General features: G+C 35.1%; 1 protein-coding gene across 4 annotated transcripts in view; it reads right to left on the bottom strand.

Moving 5' to 3' along the window:
- Window positions 1–23613, bottom strand: part of USP32 (ubiquitin specific peptidase 32) — a 168983-nt gene that overhangs the window by 58026 nt on the left and 87344 nt on the right. For 2 of the 4 annotated variants that reach the window (XM_006213310.3, XM_015247173.3), the window contains exons 4-7: window positions 22297–22415; window positions 16897–17056; window positions 2148–2279; window positions 571–678 (exon numbers count right to left, since the gene is read on the bottom strand). In XM_006213310.3, coding sequence (XP_006213372.1) covers window positions 571–678; window positions 2148–2279; window positions 16897–17056; window positions 22297–22415 — 519 coding nt within the window. Of the gene's footprint in view, window positions 1–570; window positions 679–2147; window positions 2280–2403; window positions 2532–16896; window positions 17057–22296; window positions 22416–23298; window positions 23377–23613 lie in introns of those variants that run through there. The other 2 variants (XM_072940274.1, XM_072940275.1) reach the window with 2 other exon arrangements.

Below are 23613 nucleotides of genomic sequence, written 5' to 3'. Positions count from 1 at the left end.
AACCCTAGTGAATATATTAAAATTAGGTTCCAATTAAATGTAAACTGTTGCATTTTCTCAAATATGGTTAAGATTCATTAATGTAATTCTTATAAATTATGCTATAACATTTTAGCTAGGTTTAAAATACTATTTTAATATTTAATAAAATTGTGCTTTGATCATAAATTTAATTTTGCTAATAAAATATCAATATATATGTGACAGAAAACAAGTTGGAATTCAAGTTAAGCAAGACACAAAATATTCTATGTAGACTACCAGAAAATATTTTCTGTATGCTTAATATTTTCAAACACATCATGACTGATGTAGTTCATTTATCATGAATTGTACATTCATCTGGAAAATCAACATCATTAATAACCAAATCCCAAATTACTTTACAGTAAAAGAGAATAGTTGATTGACTCCTCACACTAACCTCAGAAAAAACCCCAACAAGAGATTGCTATTTGCCAAAGTGATGAAAATTCAAGCCATTTTAATCAGATGATTTTTACATGAATGAATGCTAATGTTTTTCTCTGTATAGTTTGCAAGTTTTGTGGCAATGTTTAACACACTTACATTTTTGTCTCTCAGCCAGGGGTCCTCTGCAACAGGCTGATAACCCACAGGATATCTCCTTAAAATCTATGTGATTGTCACGATTTTCATCAAAGGCATTAAATAAACCTGTAAAATAGGAAAAGACAGCATAAATCACAACCAACAAACTTCCTGTTAATAATGACACGTTTATGAAAGGAGGCATGACTCCTGTAAACTGATCCACTGTCTCAGGAAGTGTTTCTTTTTTTTTTCCTGGCATAATTATAACTAAAATTTAACTTCCTAGAAGAAAATACTGTCATTTAGGGTTTGTTCTTGTTTGCCTACCTGTCTCTATCTTATATAAACTCCAAAAGCCAAAAATGATTGTAGTATGTAAAAAATAAAACTATATTTTAAAAACTTAACTGAAAAAAAGTCAGAGGCCACAATCATCCTTCTTTGGAAAGACTGAGAAGAAAAAGGAAAAAAGAAGAAGAAAAATTGAACTGTCTATCAAAGATATACTGTGTTGTTATTAATAAGCTTCATACAGCTCCTCCATGAAGCAAAGAAAAATAACACATTATATTATGAGAGAGAGAAATTCTGTACTGCAGTCTTCATTGTACTACTTAATCTGTATAAATAAATATTTCAAGTTTTAGAAATAAAGGGCAACTTATAATCTAATCCTGTGGTTTCCAAACTTTTTGTAAAAAATAGAAATGGAATAATTTTGCTTTCAAATTAAATGATTTCTCAATCTCCAATTCTAAAAAGGTAAAACCACAACTGCACTGTGAAGTAAGTGGAAGCCCTCTCCTGGCTCCCCTAACAAGTATTCTGAAACACACTAGTAATCTGAAGAATACAGACTGTCTATTTCAAGAATCTAATTCTGTGCCCTCAGTTTAAAGAGCAGAAAATTAAAGCTAAGAAGTAGTTAAATGACTTGCTAAAAGTAAGAGAAGTTTTTTAAAAAAGTTCTGAGCCAGAAGCAGAACCCAAGCATTCAGATTTCAAATATAGTTTTTGTGACATCATCCACAACTACGCTTTGTAAACCTCATTAAAAAAAAAAAAGGTTATAGCAGTGAAAAGTTTAGAGCTAAGTGGGGACCTTAGAGATGGTCTAGTCCAATGGCTTCTTAATTTTTTAAGGGTGGGGGAAGGATGCAGCAGTGGAACCTTCTTATATATAAAAGCAAAACAGTAGACACTCCTCAGCTGAGGAAGAGGTGGGGTCATGTGCGGTAGCCCAGAGCTTTGCCTAGTCAGTGTCCACCACCCTGATCCCTGCACAGACGCTGAGGCACCGCGCTGGAGCACAGTGTCATAACGAATGTCTTCGTCAAACTCATTTTATATTTGAGAATATTCAGGTGCAGAAAGGTAAACAACTTACGCAAGGCTCCAAAGGTAGAACAGGAATCTCAAGACTATAGTCTTAATTCTCAATTCAGTTTTTCTGCACTAAACTACACTATCTACAAGAAACTTGTAAATCTGTAATGTTATGGCCTTTAAGAGTTAAGGTGTATTGGTTAGAAATCAGATACGGGCTCGTGTGTTTAGCAAAGAACATTTGTAGAAAATAGAATGATTCCTACCTTCACTCAGAGATGGACGAATTGGGGGTGAAACCAATGGGCCAAATGTCTCTAAGTCAAATCGTCCAGTTCGGGATTGAGCCTTCAGCAACCAATAGCGTTTCTCCAGATCAATGATGTCTGATTCCTCCACTGACAATCAAATCAAATAAGATTATAAAACCTCACTCTTCCTTTCTGGGCAATTAGTTTATCCTGATAATGCAACTTCTAAAGATACATTTTAATTTCCCAGCTAAGACGTTAAAAAAATTACCTAAAACAAAAACTCTGAAAGACATTATATCTAAAGTGGCATGAAAATTAAATTCAAATTTACATAAAAGAGGCTTTAAAATGGGAAACAATTTTTGCAATTTCCCATTAAGCAGGCTGTTTAAGTCCAACATGTAAAATAATAAACAACCGAGACATTGCTCTTCGGCTTCCCACACCACTTTTATCTGTACTCGTTTTTGGTAATTTTAATCTCCAGCTTGGATTTTAAAATTCTATATACGTAGTCTCTCCTGGCTACACAGTAAACACTCTAATAGCAGAATCCATGTCTGATTCATCCTGTCGCTATGGTAACCACTTACACATTTAATACTTATTAAATAAAAAGAATATGATAAAATGTTATAAGTAATAAAGTCAGTAAGTGAGAGAGAAGGTAGAATAGGATTTATAATGTGATATGTAACAGGGGCATCATGAAAACATGAACATCATTTTCTCCTTAATCATCAGAAGATATATTTCTTTTAAAAATCACAGATAAGCTCCAACTATGGTTACATTTTATATGTGCTTTTTTTTCCCCTCTAAGGAACTGAAGGAAAGTTTAGAAAACAAACAAGGTGAGTCCTTCCATTGCCTTGGCTTTCTGCTTGTAGTCTCTTTCCACACCTTGGCAAGGAATGAGGAACCTAAGCCACGAGATTTCACTGAGTTAAGAAGAGAAGCTATAGTTCAGGGAGGTTGAGGCCGCTGAAATTTGCAGGGCAGAGTACTAGAGTAGAAAGAGTTATATAGAGAAAGAGCCCCAGAAATATGCATAGGAGTCTTGTTGAGTTTTGGCAGCGTACTAAGCCACGTGTGCATATGGTGAAATTCACTGAGGCTGGGCTAGGAGATGCCTAAGTTCTCAACAACCAGAGTGGAGATACCTTGGTGGGTTTTTTTTTTTTTTGGTATATAAATATTTTTATTGAAGTATAGTCAGTTTACAATGTTATGTCAACCTTTATGAACACTGGGAACATTCACAGACTCAGAGGGTCACACTTAATTAGTAGGGGAAGAACTAACTCTGGAGTAAAGGCTACTCCAGACTTGCCCCAACAAAGCTTAAAAAAAAAATCTTTGAAAATATCAAGCTGATCCACAGATAACTGCCTATCAAAAAAAGCAAACTTCCTATTTTAAAAGAGGCTAACAAAATCTAATTAGCCATTTAACATTTACAGTGTCTAGCATACAAAAATAACAAGCGGGATAGAAATAACAGACATGAAACCACGACTATATTGAGAAAAGAAATGGAAACTATTTTTTTTTTTAAGTAGCAAATGGAACTATTAGGAACGAAGAAACATACAATTATTCTTCAGTATCCATGGAGGATTGGTTCCAGGACCCCGAAGGATACCAAAATCTGAGAATGCTCGTCTCCTATACAAAAGGGCACAGTATTTGCATATAACCTATATTTGCACATCCTCCTGCATACTTTAAATAATCTCTAGATTACTTATAATACTATGTAAATAGTTGCCAGTGCATGGCAAATTCAAGTTGCGCTTTTTGACACTTTCTGGAAAACATTTTTTTCCAGTATTTTTGATCCACGGTTGGTTGAATTTGTGGATGTGAAACCCGTGAATATGGAAGGCCAACTGCATTCGAAATTTTAAAAAATTCATGGGAGAATTTAATGGCTGGTTAAAAAACACAGAAGATCAGTGAATTTGAAGACTGAGCAACAGAACTGTCTAAATAAAAGCATAAGGAGAAAAAAGACTGAAAAAATTATTAGAATCTTATTGACCTGTAAGACAGTATTAAACGTATAGCATATATATTATCAAGGTCCCAGAAAACAGTGGGCAGAAATTATTTAAAACAACAGATGAAAAATTTTCAAATTTGATTAAAACTATAATCACATAGGTCCAGAAGTTCAATGAACTCTGTGCAAGAAAAATTCAAAGAAAATCAAACTAAGGCAAGAAACAAGTTGATGAGGCAAAAACCTTAAAAGCAGCATGAGGGGGAGGAAAAACACATTACAAACAAGGAAACTAAGATATGCAATGATTTCTCTTCAGAAACAAGAGAGCCAGAAGACAATGGGTAGAAAAAAGGTGTTCAAAGAAAAAAAATCTTATTAATCTCAAGTTCTATATTCTATGAAAATATCCTTCAAAAATAAAGACAAAATAAAGTATTTTTTTGGACAGACAAAACCTGAGAATTCATCAACAGGAGAACTGCACCAAAAGGAATATTAAAAGGATGTTTTTCAGACTAAATTAAATGGTATCATATGGAAATCAGTATCTACAAAGAGGGATGATGATAACAGGAAATGCCCAGTCCTGAACCTCCATCTGGTATTATTAATCATAACAGATTTGGGATGGGAGTTTAGTTGCAGTTTTGGTTAGACTAAGTTTACCTTTGGTTCAAATATTCTTAAGGTGAATTCAGATTTCTTCTCAGGAGAGCCCAGAAACTACTAGTTTTTGAAACTAGGAGTCTATTAAACTCCAGCCTGAATGCTGCATACGTGTTTATATAAGTATTGTTTTATTAGAACACAACAATGCCACTTGCTTACATACAGTTTATGGCTGCTAATGTGTTACAATGGCAGAGTTGAGTAATTATAACAGAGCCATATGGCCTACAACTCTGACTGATTCACGATTTGCCTTTTTAAGAAAATGTTTCCCAATCCCAGTGCTGAAACTGCATAACCACAAGACTTCAAGACTGCGATTCCATAAAATGACAGCACCTCAGGACCACACAGCCTTGACACTGCAACCTTTAAGATTCTGAGATTTCAAAATAGTGAGGCCATGAAACCACATAATCAACAGCTCTTTTCACTTTTCAGCCTAGCCCCAGTCTCAGCAAAATTTCCACATGAGAGAATTAATTACTGTGTAGAGAGGATTATCTTCACATTTGGGGTTCCTTCAGATTTAAATCTGAAACAGGTTTCTCAAAGTTTGGCTAGTTTGTCCTCATTCCAGCAAAGATTGTCCTTAGGCAGGCTCACTCCTCTGCCAGCCTTACCCCGAATTTCAGCATCTGGCCTCAGAAATGAAAGCATCTTACATCCCTTGATCACCTAGGAAGGGCTTTGTCCCTCTGGAGTTCAGTTTCATTTTGTTTCTTAAGATTTCTTTCTATTGATGTATCTTCAGTGGCTTTAAAGAAGATTATGATTGGTTTATGTGATTTCATGTTACCAGAATGAAGACAAAGTTTTTCATGTATTACTTTCCAACTTAAAGTAGAATCCTTCAATTACTATTTAAGATGATTCTGAAAATTCTCACCAATGAAATAAAGTACAAATATGAAGTATAAAATATTAGAAAACAAGAAGCAAGGTTATTATCTGCATATAAGTAGAATACATATCAAGAAACTCAGAAAACATTTACAAATTAAAATTGAGTTAAAAAATTTGTAGGGATACAAAAATCAATGATTTTTCCTATATAACATTAATAACATGTAAGAAAATATAAAAAAGAAAAAAGTATAACCAAAGCAATTCCCTCACAAGAACTAAATATCTAAAAATAAACTTTAATAAGTGAGATTTTTATGAAGGAAAATTTATAAATAATATTAAAGATTTGAGTAAATGAAGAGAAAGAGTGGTTTTGGAAGGTTGTACTATGAGGGTAACATAAGCAGAGATCTGAAGGAGGCAAGGGGGCAAATCACAGAGGAAAAAACACTCTAGACAGGTGGAATAAGGGTAGAGGCCTGGAGATGACAGCGTGTCTAACAAGTTCAAGGAAGAGAAAGAACAGAGTGGCTAAAGTGAAGTCAGGGACGGGGAGAATAGTGACAGGAGAGTAATAGGAGATAAAGACAGGGAGAAAAGGAGGGTCAGATTATACAGGCTTCGGTAAGGACTTTGGTTTTAAGGGAAAGTGTGCACCACTCTAGGGTCCGAAGCAGAGGAGTGACGTGATCTAATCTGCATGATCACTCGACTGCTGAGTTAAGAACAGCCTGGTGGGCAGCTAAGAACAGAAGTGAGAAGACCAGTCAGGTGTTTAATAGAGAGTTTAAATCATCACTATACGCAACTGAAAAGCATTAAGATTACAATAGATTAACAAGTACAAGACAGACAGACAATTCATAAAAATGTGGGGGGGACTACTACTATTTTACAACTAATAAAAAATTATCTCAAAAGAAAAATTTAAGCAGAATCATGCACTTTTGTGCTTCAAAACTTTTTAACACTCTTCTCCCAATATACCTGCATGGCTATTCCCACAGCTCCTTCAGTTCCTTACTCAAATGTCACATTCTCAGACCTTCCAAACTGCATCGCATCCAATGACACTCCTCCATCCCTCTTCCCTGCTTTACTTTGCTCCCTAAGTCTTGTCTGTTTTATTTATTGTTGTCTTCTCCAGCTAGAGCATATGCTCCTTGTGAGCAGGGTTTTTTGGTCTATTTTATTCATTGCTATATTCTAATCCTTAGAATAATACCTGGTACATTTTGAGCACCCCATAAACATTTTTTTTGATGGACAAATAGCTTACAAGTTACCTGGGGAGACAAGAACAATGTACTTTAGAGGCAGGAGTTCTTTCGGCGGCGGGGACTAGGTTTATTTATTTATCTATTTATTTATTTTTAGTGGAGATACTGGGGACTTAAACCCAGGACCGTGTGCATGTTAGGCATGCGCTCTACCACTGAGCTATATCTCCTCCAAGAACAATGCACTTTAAATTCCTAGTGCCTTCAAAGCATTCATTCTTACTCTATTCCTTAGCAGTTTTAATTAAAAATTCAAGGGGAAAACTTTTTCCTCACCAGCAAGATAGTTAAGAGACAGTCAAATCAATATGCATATTATACTGTATTGATACAAGTACTATAGCCATAAAAAGTGGTGAATAAATGAAAAGAAATTCCACCAACTTCTATAAAATTTTAAGAAAAACTATATTCCTCTTGTTTGACCTTCAAGGGGGCTCTGAGGACATAAAGCTAATGTTTTTCTATCTTTCCTTCTTATCCCCTACTCTGCCCTGATGCTCATTATGTCTGAAACCTAAGAGAGGTTTTTACTTAAGGACACAGGAGTGAATTTCTTTTGAAAGCAAAATATAAAAATGAAGGAAAAAATCCTGTGCTGGAGGTACAGAATTTTGTACACATTATCACAAATCAGTAGACCAAAGAACTGAGATTTTCAGAAAGCTACTATTCTTATTCTGACATATAAGGAAAAATTCATGAGAATGACTTACGCCTGCCATATCTGGAAACAAAAGAGGTCTTGACAGTATGTACCTGGAGTCAAGTACACTGATTCTAACTAGTCCCTACATTTTACAAAGAAGAATGCTCTCCTGGGAAGTTCGTGACTTGGCTGTCCCTAGAAGAGTGCCTCTCTCTCTCTCTCTCTTTTTTTTTTTTAACAATTTTTTATTGAGTAGTAGTCATTTTACAATGTTGTGTCAAATTCCAGTGCAGAGCACAATTTTTCAGTTATACATGAACATACATATATTCATGGTCACTTTTTTTTTTTTGCTGTGAGCCACAAGATCTTGTATATATTATTTCCCTGTGCCATACAGTATATTCTTGTTTTATCTATTCTACATTTTGAAATCCCAGTCTGTCCCTTCCCGAGAATAGTGCCTCTTAATGATACACAAAACCTACGGAGAGGGATTCCAAGATCAACAGTGAAGCTACCCTATACTTTTGGCATCAAAAGGGAATAGAATTATTTATTATTTACTAGAAGTAATTATAAACAACTGAGTAACCAAGTTATATAACACATTTTAAGCAGTTAAAAAATTAAAGTACTAATAATACTAGATTAATTTTAAAATTTGTATTACTTGTTTTTATTAAACTAGTAATAGATTTTGTTGCATGAAAAATATTTAAAAACGTGGGTAATCAAAAAAAGGAAAAAGAAAACATAACTGCATGTTTTCATATAACTATAATCAGAAGTGTATTTAATTGACTGTCACCTGGTTGTTTGGGAAGATTACTTCCAATACTTTCATTCTAGCATCTAAACCACTGTATGATTTCTCAGATTATATAAAATCCTAGTTCACAGTTTTAAACAATCAAACAGCTAAGTTCATTCTTAAAATTTTAGAGAAAAATCTTCAAAAAAGACCATGATACAAGAAAGGTAAGTTTTTCATACAAAACTACACACTGTCATACATATTTTCTTTTTTAACCAAATAACAAATATACAACATTCATTACTATATTGTAACCTCCTGATAAATCAACCTTTGCAAAGGTCCAATTACTTTCGAACTAGAACTGATTTTTAAAATGTACTAAACTTCTACATAGGCATATAGCTTCCAGTTTTTAAAACAGAAGTATCTGCTTCAAATACCTAGATGACTGAATTTATTTAAAAGGAATACGTTAAAAATTTAGTAATAGGGAGAGTAATCACTAGAGTCTGATACATAAATTGAGCATTACTGTCTCATTTTTCTAAATAGGAAGTCTGTTCACTCCATTTACGATGTGAAAGAAAGAAAAGAAAGAAACCTTTTCTGTTCCTCAGAGAAACAGCTTTCTCAAATTCTAAACTTTCTTCCAAGCAGTAGATCTGCAGATAAAAAATCTGACCCTGAAACAAAAGGAGGAAGACAGCAGCCTTGACAGAAACTATGTTCTTATTTTTATACTTCTAGGTACTTAGCATATTATGGGAGCTTAGTAAGTACTTCTGATTAATTGTTGTTTAGTTAACTCACTAAATTAGAAAACAGAAACATTACATCAACTGCCTCCCAAATGTTTTTACTTTTGAAAACTAAGTTTATTAATCTCCTTAAAAAACAGAATTTTTCTGCTGAAGGAGAAATGTGGAAAGATAAGTAGAACACATTTGGAAGAAAAAAAAATGATCAGATTGGTCATAATTACCAACTAAAGTCATGGTTTAGAGCTCCTTTTTAAGTTTACGTGATCTGTTCATTTTTTGGTTATAGACTGTAATTTTGTTAATTAAATATTTGCAAAAGCATGTTAAAGTAAATTATATATACTATATTATCATTACCCAAACATTTTATATGAGCTGGCAACAGAACTGTTGGGAAGAGGGAGGTAACTAAACTTATTTTCACTTAAAGAAGTTAGAGGTAAAAGCCACAGTAGTTACTCTATTCGCAATTCACAAATCAATACCAAAACTTATACGTTACTAGCTATATAGGAATGAATTTTTTATCACCCACCTATAGGTGTAATTTTTTCTGGTTCGCAACAGCAGCATACCATGTTCCCAACATTCTAAATAGTTCTTGGCCTCCACTTTGGGCCATCCTAATCAAGTCCCACCTTACCGGAGGCTTCAGCTGCAGAAATAGCTCTTTAATGCCAGAAACAAATTCTCATTTAAAAAAATGAAAAAAAAAAGCCCGGCAAAATATCCAAATATTTTCAAACAGTAACACAGTTCTTTTACATTTTTGAGGAAGCAACCTGTTCTCAAAAGCAATGACCTTCTGAGGTCTACTTAAGATGGCTGTAAGCCTTACATCAGTTACAACCCGCTAAGAGGATAATGAAGGAGGGACGTGCAGATTTACTAGGCGGTTTATGGCCTAAGGATCACTGAAGTAGTTTTTTCTTATTGAAAGAAGGTTTTAACATTGCAAACTCAAATGTGGCAAGGGAATATAATAATATGCATATTTTAGTTGAGATAATAAATGCCAAAATAGAGACAATATATGAGTTAGATATGAAAAGAAAAATAATCAAAATGGGTTCAATGGCCCTAAAATTAGACAAAAATATTACAATAATTACCTCAGGATCCAGATTCTGCTACTTAAAAGAAACCACTGCGTTAGCAGGCTATTTACTCTTCTACATTTTAGGGAAACGTCAAAAACATATTTACAAAAAAGAGTCAGCACACATATTTTCTTCCAAATAAAATAGCTAAATTCTATGAAAATATGGCCAGCATTAAGGGAAATCAATCTCAATTAGTTCTTAAAACGTAATTCTTAAAATCATAGTTCTTCTGATTACCTAGTTCACTGTTGGTAAATAGGCAATCATTCAATGATCTCACCTGGATCAAATGAAATTAATTCTTAAAGAGAAACATAACATCACAATCATTTGAAGGTATCCCAAGGGGGAAGAAAGGAAATTGGAAAAGGGAGTCTACAAGACTGTCTGAAGTGAGTCTGAGGAAGATAACTCACCACAGCCACAACCACCACATGACCAACTCCTTTTATTTGCAATTACAAACTACTCATAAAAGATTAAAGAACAAAATGACTATGTATCAATAAACTGTCTTTGAGTCCTAAAATGATAATAAGCATACTCTGGGGTTCAAATATCCCAATTTTGGCACCTATTAGCCATCTGATCTCAAGACAGTATCTTCAACTTTTCATAGCCATGGTTTCCTCATTTTTAGAATGGAGATAAAGTGAACTTCAGAAGTGGCACAAGGATTAAATGAGATAATGTACACAGAGTAGAGTGCCTCCTCTAGTAAGCTGTCAATCTGCATGTGGTAGATTAGAACCTTTCAAAGTATTTTTGGGAAAAAAAAGTACAGAAACTATAGTCAAGTTCACTTACTATTCTGTAACATTCAATGAAAATATATGTGCCTGATATTGTGCTAAAAATCATATATATGACTGTGAACAATTATGTTTAGATTCTAGTAGAGAGAAAATTGGTCATTTGAATCCAGTGTGGAAAGTACAATGAAAGAACAGACACACAGACTCTTCTGGGAGCACACAAGCAGGCAGGCCCTGGAGGTCCTGATATTTAAACAGGTATGTGCTGAACATCTAAAGGTTGACCAGGGAAAGAAAGAAGATTGTGGCAGAAAAAGGATATTATAAGCAGAGCCAAAGGAGCATATGTAAAAGTCTGTAGAAAAACAGGCAGTAACAGGATAGAAAAACAAAAAACAAAGAATAACTGTTGTATTCTGCTATACTTCAGAAACTAGGAAAAGGATAACCTATCGAAGGATTTACGCTATGGACCCAAGATAAAAGACAAACAATAAGAAAGAACTTTATTTTCCAGGAAGTAACCAAAAAAAAAGTGTTAAGATGACAGTTCAACCTAGAATTACAGTAGGCAGTTTGGTCAGAATGTAGATATTTCAAAGGTTAGCACCTAAAGGATGAGACTTTAAGTGGGGAGGGTAAAGCTCAGTGGTAGAGCATGTGCTTAGCATGCATGAGGTCCTGGGTTCAATCCCCAGTACCTCCATTAAACATAAATAAAAATCTAACTATCTTGCCCCTAAAAAAACAAAAAAGAGTTATATTAAATAAAGGATAAACCTTCCAACTCAAGCAGGGAGCTGCCAGACTGTGTTTGGTTAGGACTATGTATGTACAATAGTACGGGATGTGACACACTGATCTTAATTTGTGAAAAGCTGATTAAAACAAATTACATTTTGAGTTTGCTGTGTGTGTCTCTCCAAACTCTAACACTATGTGTTGCTAAATAATCATGAACAAAATGGATAGGCAAGGGTTTTACAGGAAAAAGCCAAATGACTGGTCCTAGAAAGCATAATCTTCTGTCATATATATGCTATTACTATAGATAGACAGATAGATAGACAGACAGACAGATGGACAGACAGATGGACAGAAATAAATAAAACCTGTACCAAATTATTTAAAAAATTTAACTACACAGACCATATTTATCTTCTCTATATATGTTCTCTGATTCTGAATATCATTAAGAGAGAATGTTTCAGGATCATCACAAACATTCTCTCTCTAGTACAATGTCTTTAAAAATTAGCTTGTCATTGTCATTAAGAACACTGTACATATTTGACCAAAAAAAATCTTTTTAGGAAATCTAATCTTAGATATTTAAATAGGAAATTATAAAAGAAAAATATATCAGTCAATAAAAATCTGGTTAAGATCTACTCAAGCATAAAAACTTGAACTTTTGGCTATAGTTCCAATTCAATTTCTTAAATTTAAATAAAAGGCAAGGTAACAATAGTTTGGAGTTTGCAGTTCTGAAAACTGTACTGGCCTTTCAAAATCTAAAATCTTGCATAAATCAAATTGGTTACATATTCTAACTCTATACTGAATACCAAGTGTCCCAGTTTCATCTGTGATTTACATAAAAGAGAACAAAATTTGATTAAAAATGGCAGTATGTTCAACTTACTGTGATTTCAAATTTTACTTTATAATTATATGTGAAAAAGTAATTAAAGGCATCTGCATTCTAATATAAAAGTTATTTACAAGTGAAAAATTGTAACTCCTTTTTGTTTCCTCGATGCCTTGGCTCATTACACAAATTTAAATGGAGTCACTGATGCTTTAAAATAAATATTTTCTGTCTACTTATAAATCAGTTAATGGCATTCTCTATTTTTATCCCAAGGTTCCACATTCCTAACATATTATTTGGGAAGTTTGATGTACCAAATATTCTTTGAGTGGAAGAGCCTACAAAGACATCATTAGTGAACTGCTTAGCCAGAAGCTCAGAATTTATAAATATGATAGATAAATCATAGTCATCAGAATATAAACCTGCCCATGTAAGAATTTTTATAAGAAATTTAGCAGTAATTCTGATTTTGTTAAGCCTTGTTCAAAAGTTATTCAAACATGATGATTCATCTTGATCCTTTTCCTTGGTAGGGCTTTAGTCCTACAATCCTAAAACAAGATATTCCTCCTGCTCACTCCTGGGGAAATCAAATGTTTAAATCAGTACTTAGAATGTAGACTTCTGGTGGCTGAAAAATTTTCCATACAGTTCAGTCCACCAACATGCATTTAGTTCACTGCACTAAAGAAAACTCAAAAAGGCGAATGGGATATGAGCCTTGTTCTCAAGAGGACTTGTAACTTCTGGTGAGAAACAAAGCCATTTCCAACTGTTTCTAAGGTAAGGCAAAAAGCATCTTAATTGCTTTAATTGAAATGTAAAGTGTACGAGAATGCTAATAGAAAATTAATTAATTCAAGCTGCAGAAAAATGGAGAAGGCTTGATAAAAGAGGCAGCGTGTGAGTTGCGTGTAATGACAAAGTATTTCAACTGTCAAGAACTCAAAGATGGAATGCATTCTTAATGAAGGAATATTAGGAGTGATGGTAGGTAGGGTAGCTATAAAAGTGGTACAGTCATGGAATATTGACTAGTGCTCTGGAGTTGAAGCAGAGAACATATGAGAGGAGAAATGAGTATGGATCAGCTCTACAGGCTGATCCAAGAGAAATAATTTATACTTAAAAGCAGACAGAAAAAGGAGAGCAGTAAAGGAAAGTCAAAAAAATAATAAAAAACTAGAAAACTACAATGTTTCAAAACCAGAGAAGAGAATTTCAAGAAAACTGAATAGTCAATGGTACTAAAATGCTGCAGAGATACTGGTAGGTACAGGGATCCTAAGAAGAAATCACTGAGTTTAGAAATTAAAAGGTCATTATTCCAGGTGAAACAATGCCTCTGCATTAATGTTTTAAATAATTCAAGATAAAATATTTTTTGACAAGGCAAAGGCATTGTAACTTTCAGATACAATTAAAAATCTAAAAATCTTCCCAACTGATAAAAAATTAAAGAGAAAAGATCATTTTCAAATAAAAATGGAGCTATATAATGGGATAACTTTAACATTTGAAAATTATTTTGACTGATTAGATGTAAATAAGTCTGTAAACTTTAATACAGTGCTTTCAAAAACAAGCAGTAAGCAATGTTTGCATTTGCAAAGTATGTCAGAACTAATTTAACTTTAGGCAACTGACAAAAATCCTCTCCTTGACCAAACTGAGTTCCACTCCTGGCCCTCTTTTCTACTAGGCCTTGAACTTGGCCACCATATCATCTTTAGCCTGCTTAGTCCAATCTTAGCAAAAAATTCTGCTAAATCATCCCCCACCCCTGATAAATGATCAAGTTTCTCATACCCCATAATTAATGAATAAGCCTTTGGCCTACCTTTAGCAAGAATTCACCTACTCTTGATGTCTCCTCTTAGTAATTTTCCCTCCACTCACCTCCTCACCTTGCTCCTTGGCTATATATCCCCTACTTGCCCTTGTAATATTTGGAGGAAGATCAATTTCTCTCCCCTGTTATAGTATGCTACTGCAAAGTCTTGAATAAGGTCTTGTTTACCATTTTAACAAGTGTCAGAATAATTTTTTCTTTAACATAAGTCATTCAAGGAAAGTAATCACGCCCTTAGCCAATATTAACAGAAAAATAGTTCACCATACAATTACAAACACAAAGCAGATTGTGTTTGATTGACAACTTAAATATTAATGTAAGTTAGACAGAGCCTAAAGTACGCATAAAAAACTCCCTAATTTTTTACGCAAAACATTAAAAAAAAAGGCTGTCTTATCAGAAACAAAAAAAAGTAGGAGCACTGAGTTCATTGCCTATCCATGCCAGAATTTATCTGTCAGACCTTCTGATAACAATGGATGAAAACAGCAGGGAAAGTAGGTAGGGTGTAACTAGTAGCCAACTCATAAATCACATTAAGCAACAGACACAAACAGCACTTGATACCCAAGGTCCTCCACTCAGTCAACAAATACTTATTTAAGGCTTGGCGCTGAGGGTGAATAATAGGAATAATACAGACTCCCTGTGATTTAAGAGAGATGACATGTACAAATACATAGAATGCTATAAATAATTACAATACAAGGATGAAAGTGGTAAGTTCATTCTGGAAAGGTACAAGAAAGGTACTATGAGAGTTCAGGGGAAGGACAGATGAATTCTCATAGGAAAGCAAGACAATGTTTCATGAAAACCAAATGGTATGTGATTTAAGCCTTCAAAGATGACTAGGGTTTACAGAGAGAAAAATAAAGGAAAAGCATTCATTCCAGTGTTTAGAAGAAGCATGAGCAAAAGCCCAGCGTAGGTACATCTCTGTAACCACAGGAAAGAACAATAGGAGTTAACACTTAGGCCTGTGTTGTGGGGGATTGAAGAGTATCCCTCAAAAATTCATTATCACTTGGAATCACAGAATGTGACCTTATTTGGAAATAAGGTCTCTGCAAATATAATGAATTAAGGCTCTTGAGTTAAAATCATCCTGAATTTAGGCTGGGCCCTAAATCCAATGACTGGTGTCTTTATAAGAAGAGGAGAGGACATACATACACACACACAGAGAAGGTCCTGTGAAGGGGGCAGAAGTTGGAATCACGCTGCCACAAGCCAAGTAAAGCCTGGGGTCACCAGAAGCTGGGAGGGGCAAGGAAGACTTCCTTAGGGCCTTCGGAGGGAACATGGTTGTGTTAGCAATTTGATTTCAGCTTCCAGAACTATGAGAGAATAAATTTGTTTTTTCAGTTTATGGATTGTGGTAATTTGTTACAGCAACGCTAAGGAAACTAACACAGCTTGGTTAAGGACTATCAGTAGAAGGCTACTGTGAAAAAGTAAGACAGTGGTCTTTGCCCCCAGTTCTTACTATTATTTGCTCTTTGATCAAATTCTTGTCATTTTCTGAATGACAGGAGTTCCTGACACAGAGCTCCTAAATCCTTTGGAATTTTCTGGGTGATAGGAATCTTTTGTTTTTATGCTTGAGGTGACTCTTGGTAGGCTCCTGGAAACTGGCTTGTCACTAGAAAGACCAAGCCATAATTAGAAACTTGGAACTTACAGCCCCATTTCTCCTTCTCTGGAGATGAGAGAGGAACTAGGAATTCAGTTAATTATCAATTATGCTTAAGTAACAAAGCCTCCACAAAAAATCCCCAAAGCACCAGGGTCTGGAAAGCTTCTGGACTGGTAACCATATCCACGTGCCAGAAGGACTGGGGCATTACAGCTCCATGGGGACAGAAGCTTCTGCGCTTGGGGCCCTTCCAGACCCCAGCCCATGCATCTCTTCACCTGGCTATTCATCAGTATCCTTTAACATATCCTTTATTATATAATAAGTCAGTAAATGTAACCGTTTCCTGAAGTCCTGTGACCTGGGCTAGCAAATCACCAAACCCAAGAAGGTGGTCACAGGAACTCTAATTTATAGGTGGTTGGTCAGAAGCACAGATCACAACCTGGACTTGTGATTGGTGTCTGAAGTGGGGGTCAGAGGGCCAGTCTTTCGGGACTGAGCCGTAAACCTATGGGGTCTGTGCTAACCCCAGGTAGACAGCGTCACAATTGAACTGAATCGCAGGACACCCAGATGGTGTCCATAGAGCACTGTAGAATTGCTTGGTGTGGGGAAAAAAACCTTATACATTTGGAGTACAAAAGTAATCAGTGAGTAGGAAAAAAAGAGTTTTCCTTTTCAGCTATGTACCCAGGCCTCCAGCATTCCACTTTATTATACTTTGAAAAAAAAAAAAACACTGATAATAAATTTCTCCTTTATAGGCATATCCTCATATCACCAGACAATTGCATTAAAAAGTGAACAGTACACAATGCAATGCCATTACTTACAATGTGTGACTCCAGCTAGAGTTTGGTAGAAAGTGGGAGTATCACTATCATCAGTGAGGGTCACATACACACCTCCAGACAGCAGCCAACGAGAGAAGGTAAAAGCATCTTTGTTTAGAAGAAGCCAATTTCTAAACTTTTCATAGTTTACCTTTTCACCCTAAAATGAAAACAAACACAGGTTGAGTCAAATTTTACGATATCTTACTTGGAACTTATACAACCTGAAACTTGAATTTAATTGACATTTGCCCTTGTAATATCATAAATGAAGAATTAACTAAATACCACCATTGTCTATATATCTGGGAATGAAACTGCCTTCAAATATAATGGTGCTTTAGAATTTCCATTTGCATAAAAATGTATATGCTAATTGAAAATTATTTCATTAATTCATTACAGCAGTGCACTGCTACTAATAAGCCACATTTTATTTGTTAATGCATATCCTGAAATCAGTGAACTGCATTTCTTTCAAAATTTAATAAAACCCATTTTTCACTTGCTTTATCCTTCTTCAGCACTTCAGTTGGTCAGAATTAGCATATTTTAATCAAATACGTATGGAATTAAAATGCTTTTAAATTTCACTGGCGAATTAAAAACTATCCGGGAGTCATTCTCCAAAAGGCATCGCTGAAAACGTGTATTCAAAAAGAAGCATGGAGATTTCTAATTTCTTTGCTTCCCCCCACCCCAAGTATTTGTCTTGCTAAATCTCTGGAGAAAAAAAGTATCCAGGCTGAGAAAGAATATCACATGGCTGTGCAAGTCAATCTCTGACTGGAAGGCAAGAGGACTTAGGTAGAGTGAGGGCCAGAGGTTTCTACGAGGAAAAGGGAGAAGTGACCCACAAAGAAATACAATGAATGACACTCGGGAGCCTAGCAGCTCTCATCCTGATGTAGATATTAAGAGATAAAAGTAATTTATAACCTAAAAGAGATATGGTAGAAATAATTTCTACAATGTTTAGTAGCATCCTATTAAGTACAGCAATATGCTCAGCCTCATAGTTTCAAAACATTAAACAGAGCAATCCAAACAATCAAGACAACATTGAAAGTCCTGTTTTTCTAAAAGTAAGAATACGACATTCAGATTTACTGCAGGGATATGTGACACTGCCAATATGTTTAGAGATTGGGGAATCACACCCATATTTTTTATCTAACTCACATTTAGTCTAGAAAAAGGGTTTGCAGTATAAATTCCACAAAGTGATGCACATTTTTACATGTTACCAACTCTGACACTGGAATAAGTCTTTTCTTTTTCCCCCTAATGGAGGCACTGGGGATTAAACCTAGGACCTCATGCATGCCAATCATGTGCTCTACCACTAAGCTATAGCCCCCACCCCTGGGACAAGTCTTAAAATCAATAATATCCTTCAATTATAACTGGCAGAGTTTTTGTTCTTTCTAATACATAAAGGTGCATCTTATTAATGGCCATCTTAGACTTAGTGAACATGGTGGTGCTTCACTGGTGAACAATGGTTTCAGTGAAGCTAAGATGTTGTTAAAAGATGCACCTTCATGAACCACTAAGAAAGAAGCTGCTAGTATCCACCACCTTCACATATAGTTAATATTTATTGAGTATTTATAAGGCCTTAAGCACCATTCTAAGCACTTTTATATTCATTTAATCTTCAAAGCAACCCTCTATAGGAGATATCATTATCCCCCTTTAACACATGAGAAAACTGAGGCACCAAAAAGTTATCAGTTCAAAGTTATACAGTAGCAGAGATAGAATTCAATCTATACACTACACTGCCTGGTCGACTTAGTGAAATATAAAGCAACCACTTGCTCATTGGGATCACTCCACATAACTGGTAGCACCAAAATTCCATCTGTGCAATCTGACTATGTTTTTGAGACATGGATCTAAATAAAAAAAGAAGCAAAGAGAAAGTCTTTTATAAACTGTCATAATAGCAGTCTAGAAAAAACTTTCCAGTACTACTAAAGGCAATGAAAAATAAACAGGCTTCTGAAACTGATACATCTTTCAAGAACAGTATAAAACACAAATTTCCACTTTAGGTATCAAAAACCAAAAGAAAGCAATTTAACTCCTATGTGGATTTCCTTCATAACTTCATCTGTCAAGGCTAATAAAGCACAAGACAGAAAAAGCTGAGAACCATTTCATTTAAAATCACGTCATTTAAATCTAGGTGCTAGGTTCCACATCTTTTAGCTAAAGTCTTTTTCTTTATAATGTGAGGTCTTTTTTTAGGAATGCAAAACAAAAAACAAAAAAACAACCCAACACAAAGCATTGCTATGGAAGGTCCAAATAAGCCTATTCTAATAAAAGTAAACTGATATTGAAACATAGTAACTTGAAAAGCAAGGGTCTGGATATAATCATCATACACATTACTAAGGAATTACAGCAGGTAAATACATCAAATAGTTGAATCAGATAAAATTAGCCCACTTACAGTGTTGACTTTTAACCAACCATAGGTACCTAATGATTTAAACAGCCATATACATGAGTATTCCAAAACCTTGGCCTTCATTTCTTTGATCTTTCCTCTTCCAAAGACCTTATTCTTCATATACTACCCTAGACATTTACTACCATAGTCTCATATTTTTATTGTGGTAATCATTCCCTTTCCAAAAAATGCAATTTTAAGCACTCTGCTCTCCCTGTCACAATTTTCTGATATGAACTGAACATATTCCTTCTAGTATCCTGACCCAGTGATTTTTGAACTCCACAATACCTACACCAATAACCTATCTTCCAGATCTACCGATCACTTCTCAATGATTAAAGAACAACTCACTTGATATTTCAGTTTAGTTGACACAGTTAAATACTCCTTCCTCTTGAAACATTTTCATCACTTGGCTTCCAGGACACCACCCTCTTTTGGTCCTTTTCACAGGCTATTCCTTAGGCTCTTTGTTTTATTTTTTATTTTAATTAATTAATTAATTTATTTATTTATTTATAACATTTTACTGAGTTATAGTCATTTTACAGTGTTGTGTCAAATTCCAGTATAGAGCACAATTTTTCAGTTATACATGAACATACATATATTCATTGTCATTTTTTTTTCACTGTGAGCTACCACAAGATCTTCTATGTATTTCCCTGTGCTATACAGTATAATCTTGTTTGTCTATTCTACATATGCCTTAGGCTCTTCTTTGATTCTTCTTTATCTCGTCAATCTCTAAACATTAGAGTACAGTCTTCCAATTGATTTTCTATTTAAATTCACTCCTAGATGATCTCATCCACATCTATAAGCCAAAAATCCTTTCCCCTGAACTCCACCTTAATCAAAAGCACAGTTACAACTCCACCTGAATGTCTAATGATTCTTAAATTTAATTATGTCTTAGTGCTTGCTTCGGCAGCACATATATTAATTATGTCTTAAACTTCTCTTGCTACTGAAAGCCCAAATTTCCCTCTCCTGTAGTGTTCGCCATCTCAGTTAATGGCAACTCCATTCATTTACTAAATCAGGCCAAACACCTTAGTCATCCTCTTCTCTTTCCATCATAGTCCATAATCAATACAAGAAAAGATCCTGTCAACTCCACCTTCAAAATAAATGCAGAACCCAAAAAGTCTCATCACCTCACTGATACACCATGATCTAAATGACTAAAACCTCTTACCTAGATTATTCAGTATTCAGATACCTCAATCAGACTCTTTTCAGCATACTTCCTACATAAGAGCCAAAGTGATGATGTTTAAAATATAATTAAACAAAACCTCATGTATTCCTCTGCTCAAAATCCTCTAAAGCTTTCTGTCTGACTCACGGTGAAAACTGAAGAATTCACTGTCCTACAGGGCCATTAATAATATCCCCACCCCTCTCCCCCTCCCCCAACCTCAGTATCTTCATTTCCTATTACTCCCTCACTCATTCCATTCCAGCTAAACTGGCCTCTAGTTCCTTGCACAAGTCAAGTACACTTTCCCTCAGGGCCTTTGTTATATTTTCTTCATGGAAAATGTTTCCCCTCAATATCTCCCTGGTTTTCTCTCTCACTTCCTTAAAATTCTTTGTTCAAATGTCACTTTCTCAGATAAGCCTTTTCCCAACTATCCTATACAAAATACCTCCACTTGGCCACCTCCCCTTTAGTCTACTTTGTTTTCCTCTATAGCACTAAATATCATCTAATATATATACCTGCTATTGTGCCTAAATTTTAAGTGAATAGGGTGGCTAAACACATTTAATTCCCATCTATAAAATGGGAATGTCTGTATAAAATGAAAAATGTTTGTTATTAGAGGGAAAAAAAAACCCCGTAATCTAGTTTTTCTTGAGATACTGAAACTTCCAGTCATAAATCACAACCAAAAATACAGGAGGCCAATCCTTCCGCACCAAACACATAGACATGCTAAGTAAAGTGTAACACCATAACTACTACTGAAAACTGCTTAGCCAAGCTCAAAAGCAAGAAAGGGAAATCTCCAGGTGCTATCAACACAGAGGAAACTCAAAAGCGAGAGTGATGAAAAGCTAAAGCCAGAGAGTCAGAAGAGGTATCAGAACAAGAAATATGCATATGGCTGAAGTACTAACAATCAATGCTTATATAGTTAGGAAGGTGACACTAAAATAATTGAATACAAACTCCCTGAATAAAACCAAGAGCAGTGAAATTCTCTCATATCCGTGAAATGGAAGCGGGTCAAATAGTCATAAGAAATCATACAGCATTGAGTGCTACAGGAAAGGGTCAGAAATTCGTAAAAGTGCTTTCCTTTGCCCCCAGAACTTTTCCCATATTAGCAGACATTAGAAAAGAAATAAAAGAATCTTCTCTGTTAAAGATACATATTTTCTATAAAGTTTTTTTTTACAATGAAAATACATTATTTATGAAAACAGAAAAATGACAAATTTTTAAAACCCAACTCCTTCACTATGCAAATCAACCAAGTAAAATAAATGATAAAATAGGCATTGATGAGTCACAGAGGTCACCTATGGCTCAAGGCCATGAGTGACACATCTACACGTTCATGTTCGTGATGAAAAGCAATGGGACTACAACTTAAGCAACGCTCAGGTTTCTGCAGGATCACTCATGTGTGTCTGTGTTTGGTGACATGACAGTGTGGGCGTATGTTTCATTATAACTTAGGTACAGACAGTTGCCTTTACAGTACAATTGAGACTTTTCAGATTCACAAATATAGCAGTAATATGTGTCATGGACCTTTGAGCGTAGCACACAAATCGTTAAAACATCAACCATTAATTACAAAAGTGTCAAGAATAGGCTGTACGTAAACAGCTATTCATCATAGCCAAACTCATACAACTAAGAGTTAATACTTTATCAACAGGTAGGCGTGAAATGTAAATCTTTAAATAAATACCTCTGAGAAACACTTCCTGAGTGTATCTGGGACTTTACCATCCACCACATGGAGCATTCTTTCCATTTCTTCCCGTATAACATAGCTCCCAGATTCGCTTGCAAAAAGACTAAAAATGTCTAGGAGAAAGGAAGAATAAATTAACATTATCATTGATTAAATGGACCCTGGTGGAAGTATGAAGGGAAGAGAAAAGTAACAATTACTGGCTGATTACTAGTGCCAAGAAGTTTATAAATATATAATTTATATTATTCCTTTAAAAAAAAACAATGCAAATCAAAACAGCATGATATGATACCTTTTCAAATACCAAACTTGCAAAAATGTTTAGGTGTGACAATACAAAGTGTTAGCAATAAACTGGGAGAAACAGGAAGTTTAATATACTGTTAAGTGAGTATAAATTACTGCAACCACTTTGGAGACTAACTTGCCAAAATCTAGTAAAGATGAAGATTTATGTAGAAATTCAATTTCTACGCAATTCCACCTCCACCTTTGAGAAACTCATACGTATGTGCATGAGATATAACATATACTGGACTATTTCCTGTAATAGCAAAATTTAGGGGAAAAGAGAAATATCTATCAATGAAAAAAGGTAAACTGATACACACAATGAAATATTAGAAAAAAGGAACTAAGTGTTTCAACATGGGTAAATATCAATAATAATCGAGGGGGAAGCAAACTGCAAAATCTGTATAGTATACCATTTATATAAAAAATTTTAACTCTATAAAACAGTTGAAGATATGTGTATGGGTATATAAAATGTCATAAATGTATTAAGACTTGAATGAGGAATGAAAGATCACCAAATTCACAAGAGTGGTTACCTCTGTGAAGGGAAGAATGGGGATGGGACCACAGAGGGATACTGGAGAGAGCCTTACCTTGGCTATATTTTATTTCTTTTTTTTTTAATAGATAGATTCTTAATGACATAAGCAAGGAGAAGAATCTCACATTCATACTAAAAATTCCAACTAGACTCACAGGAATTCAGTCTTTGTTGTGGAAAGTCCCAGCCTCCTGCGCCTGCCCAGTGCACAGACGTGTACACACTCGCGCTCACGCTCACGCTCAGGTGCCAGGACGCCCGCTTCAGGGGCTCCTGGAACAACAGTCCTGCCTGTGGGTGGAACTGAGGGAAACTAGCTCAGAGCACTAAATAAGAGAGTCCACCTTATATAAGGTATAGGTAGAAGCTTGATTTCTAGATCCATGCCCCACCCCCACTCCAATCTAGTAGGTATTTGAGCCCCCCCCCAGCTCCACACCCAACAGAGCTCTTCTTGGGGCGGGGAGAAG

Source organism: Vicugna pacos, chromosome 16 (genome assembly GCF_048564905.1).
Source record: "Vicugna pacos chromosome 16, VicPac4, whole genome shotgun sequence".
NCBI classification, from domain to species: domain Eukaryota; kingdom Metazoa; phylum Chordata; class Mammalia; order Artiodactyla; family Camelidae; genus Vicugna; species Vicugna pacos.
The sequence above is the reverse complement of the archived record's forward strand: the minus strand, read 5'-3'. Positions and strand labels throughout refer to the sequence as shown.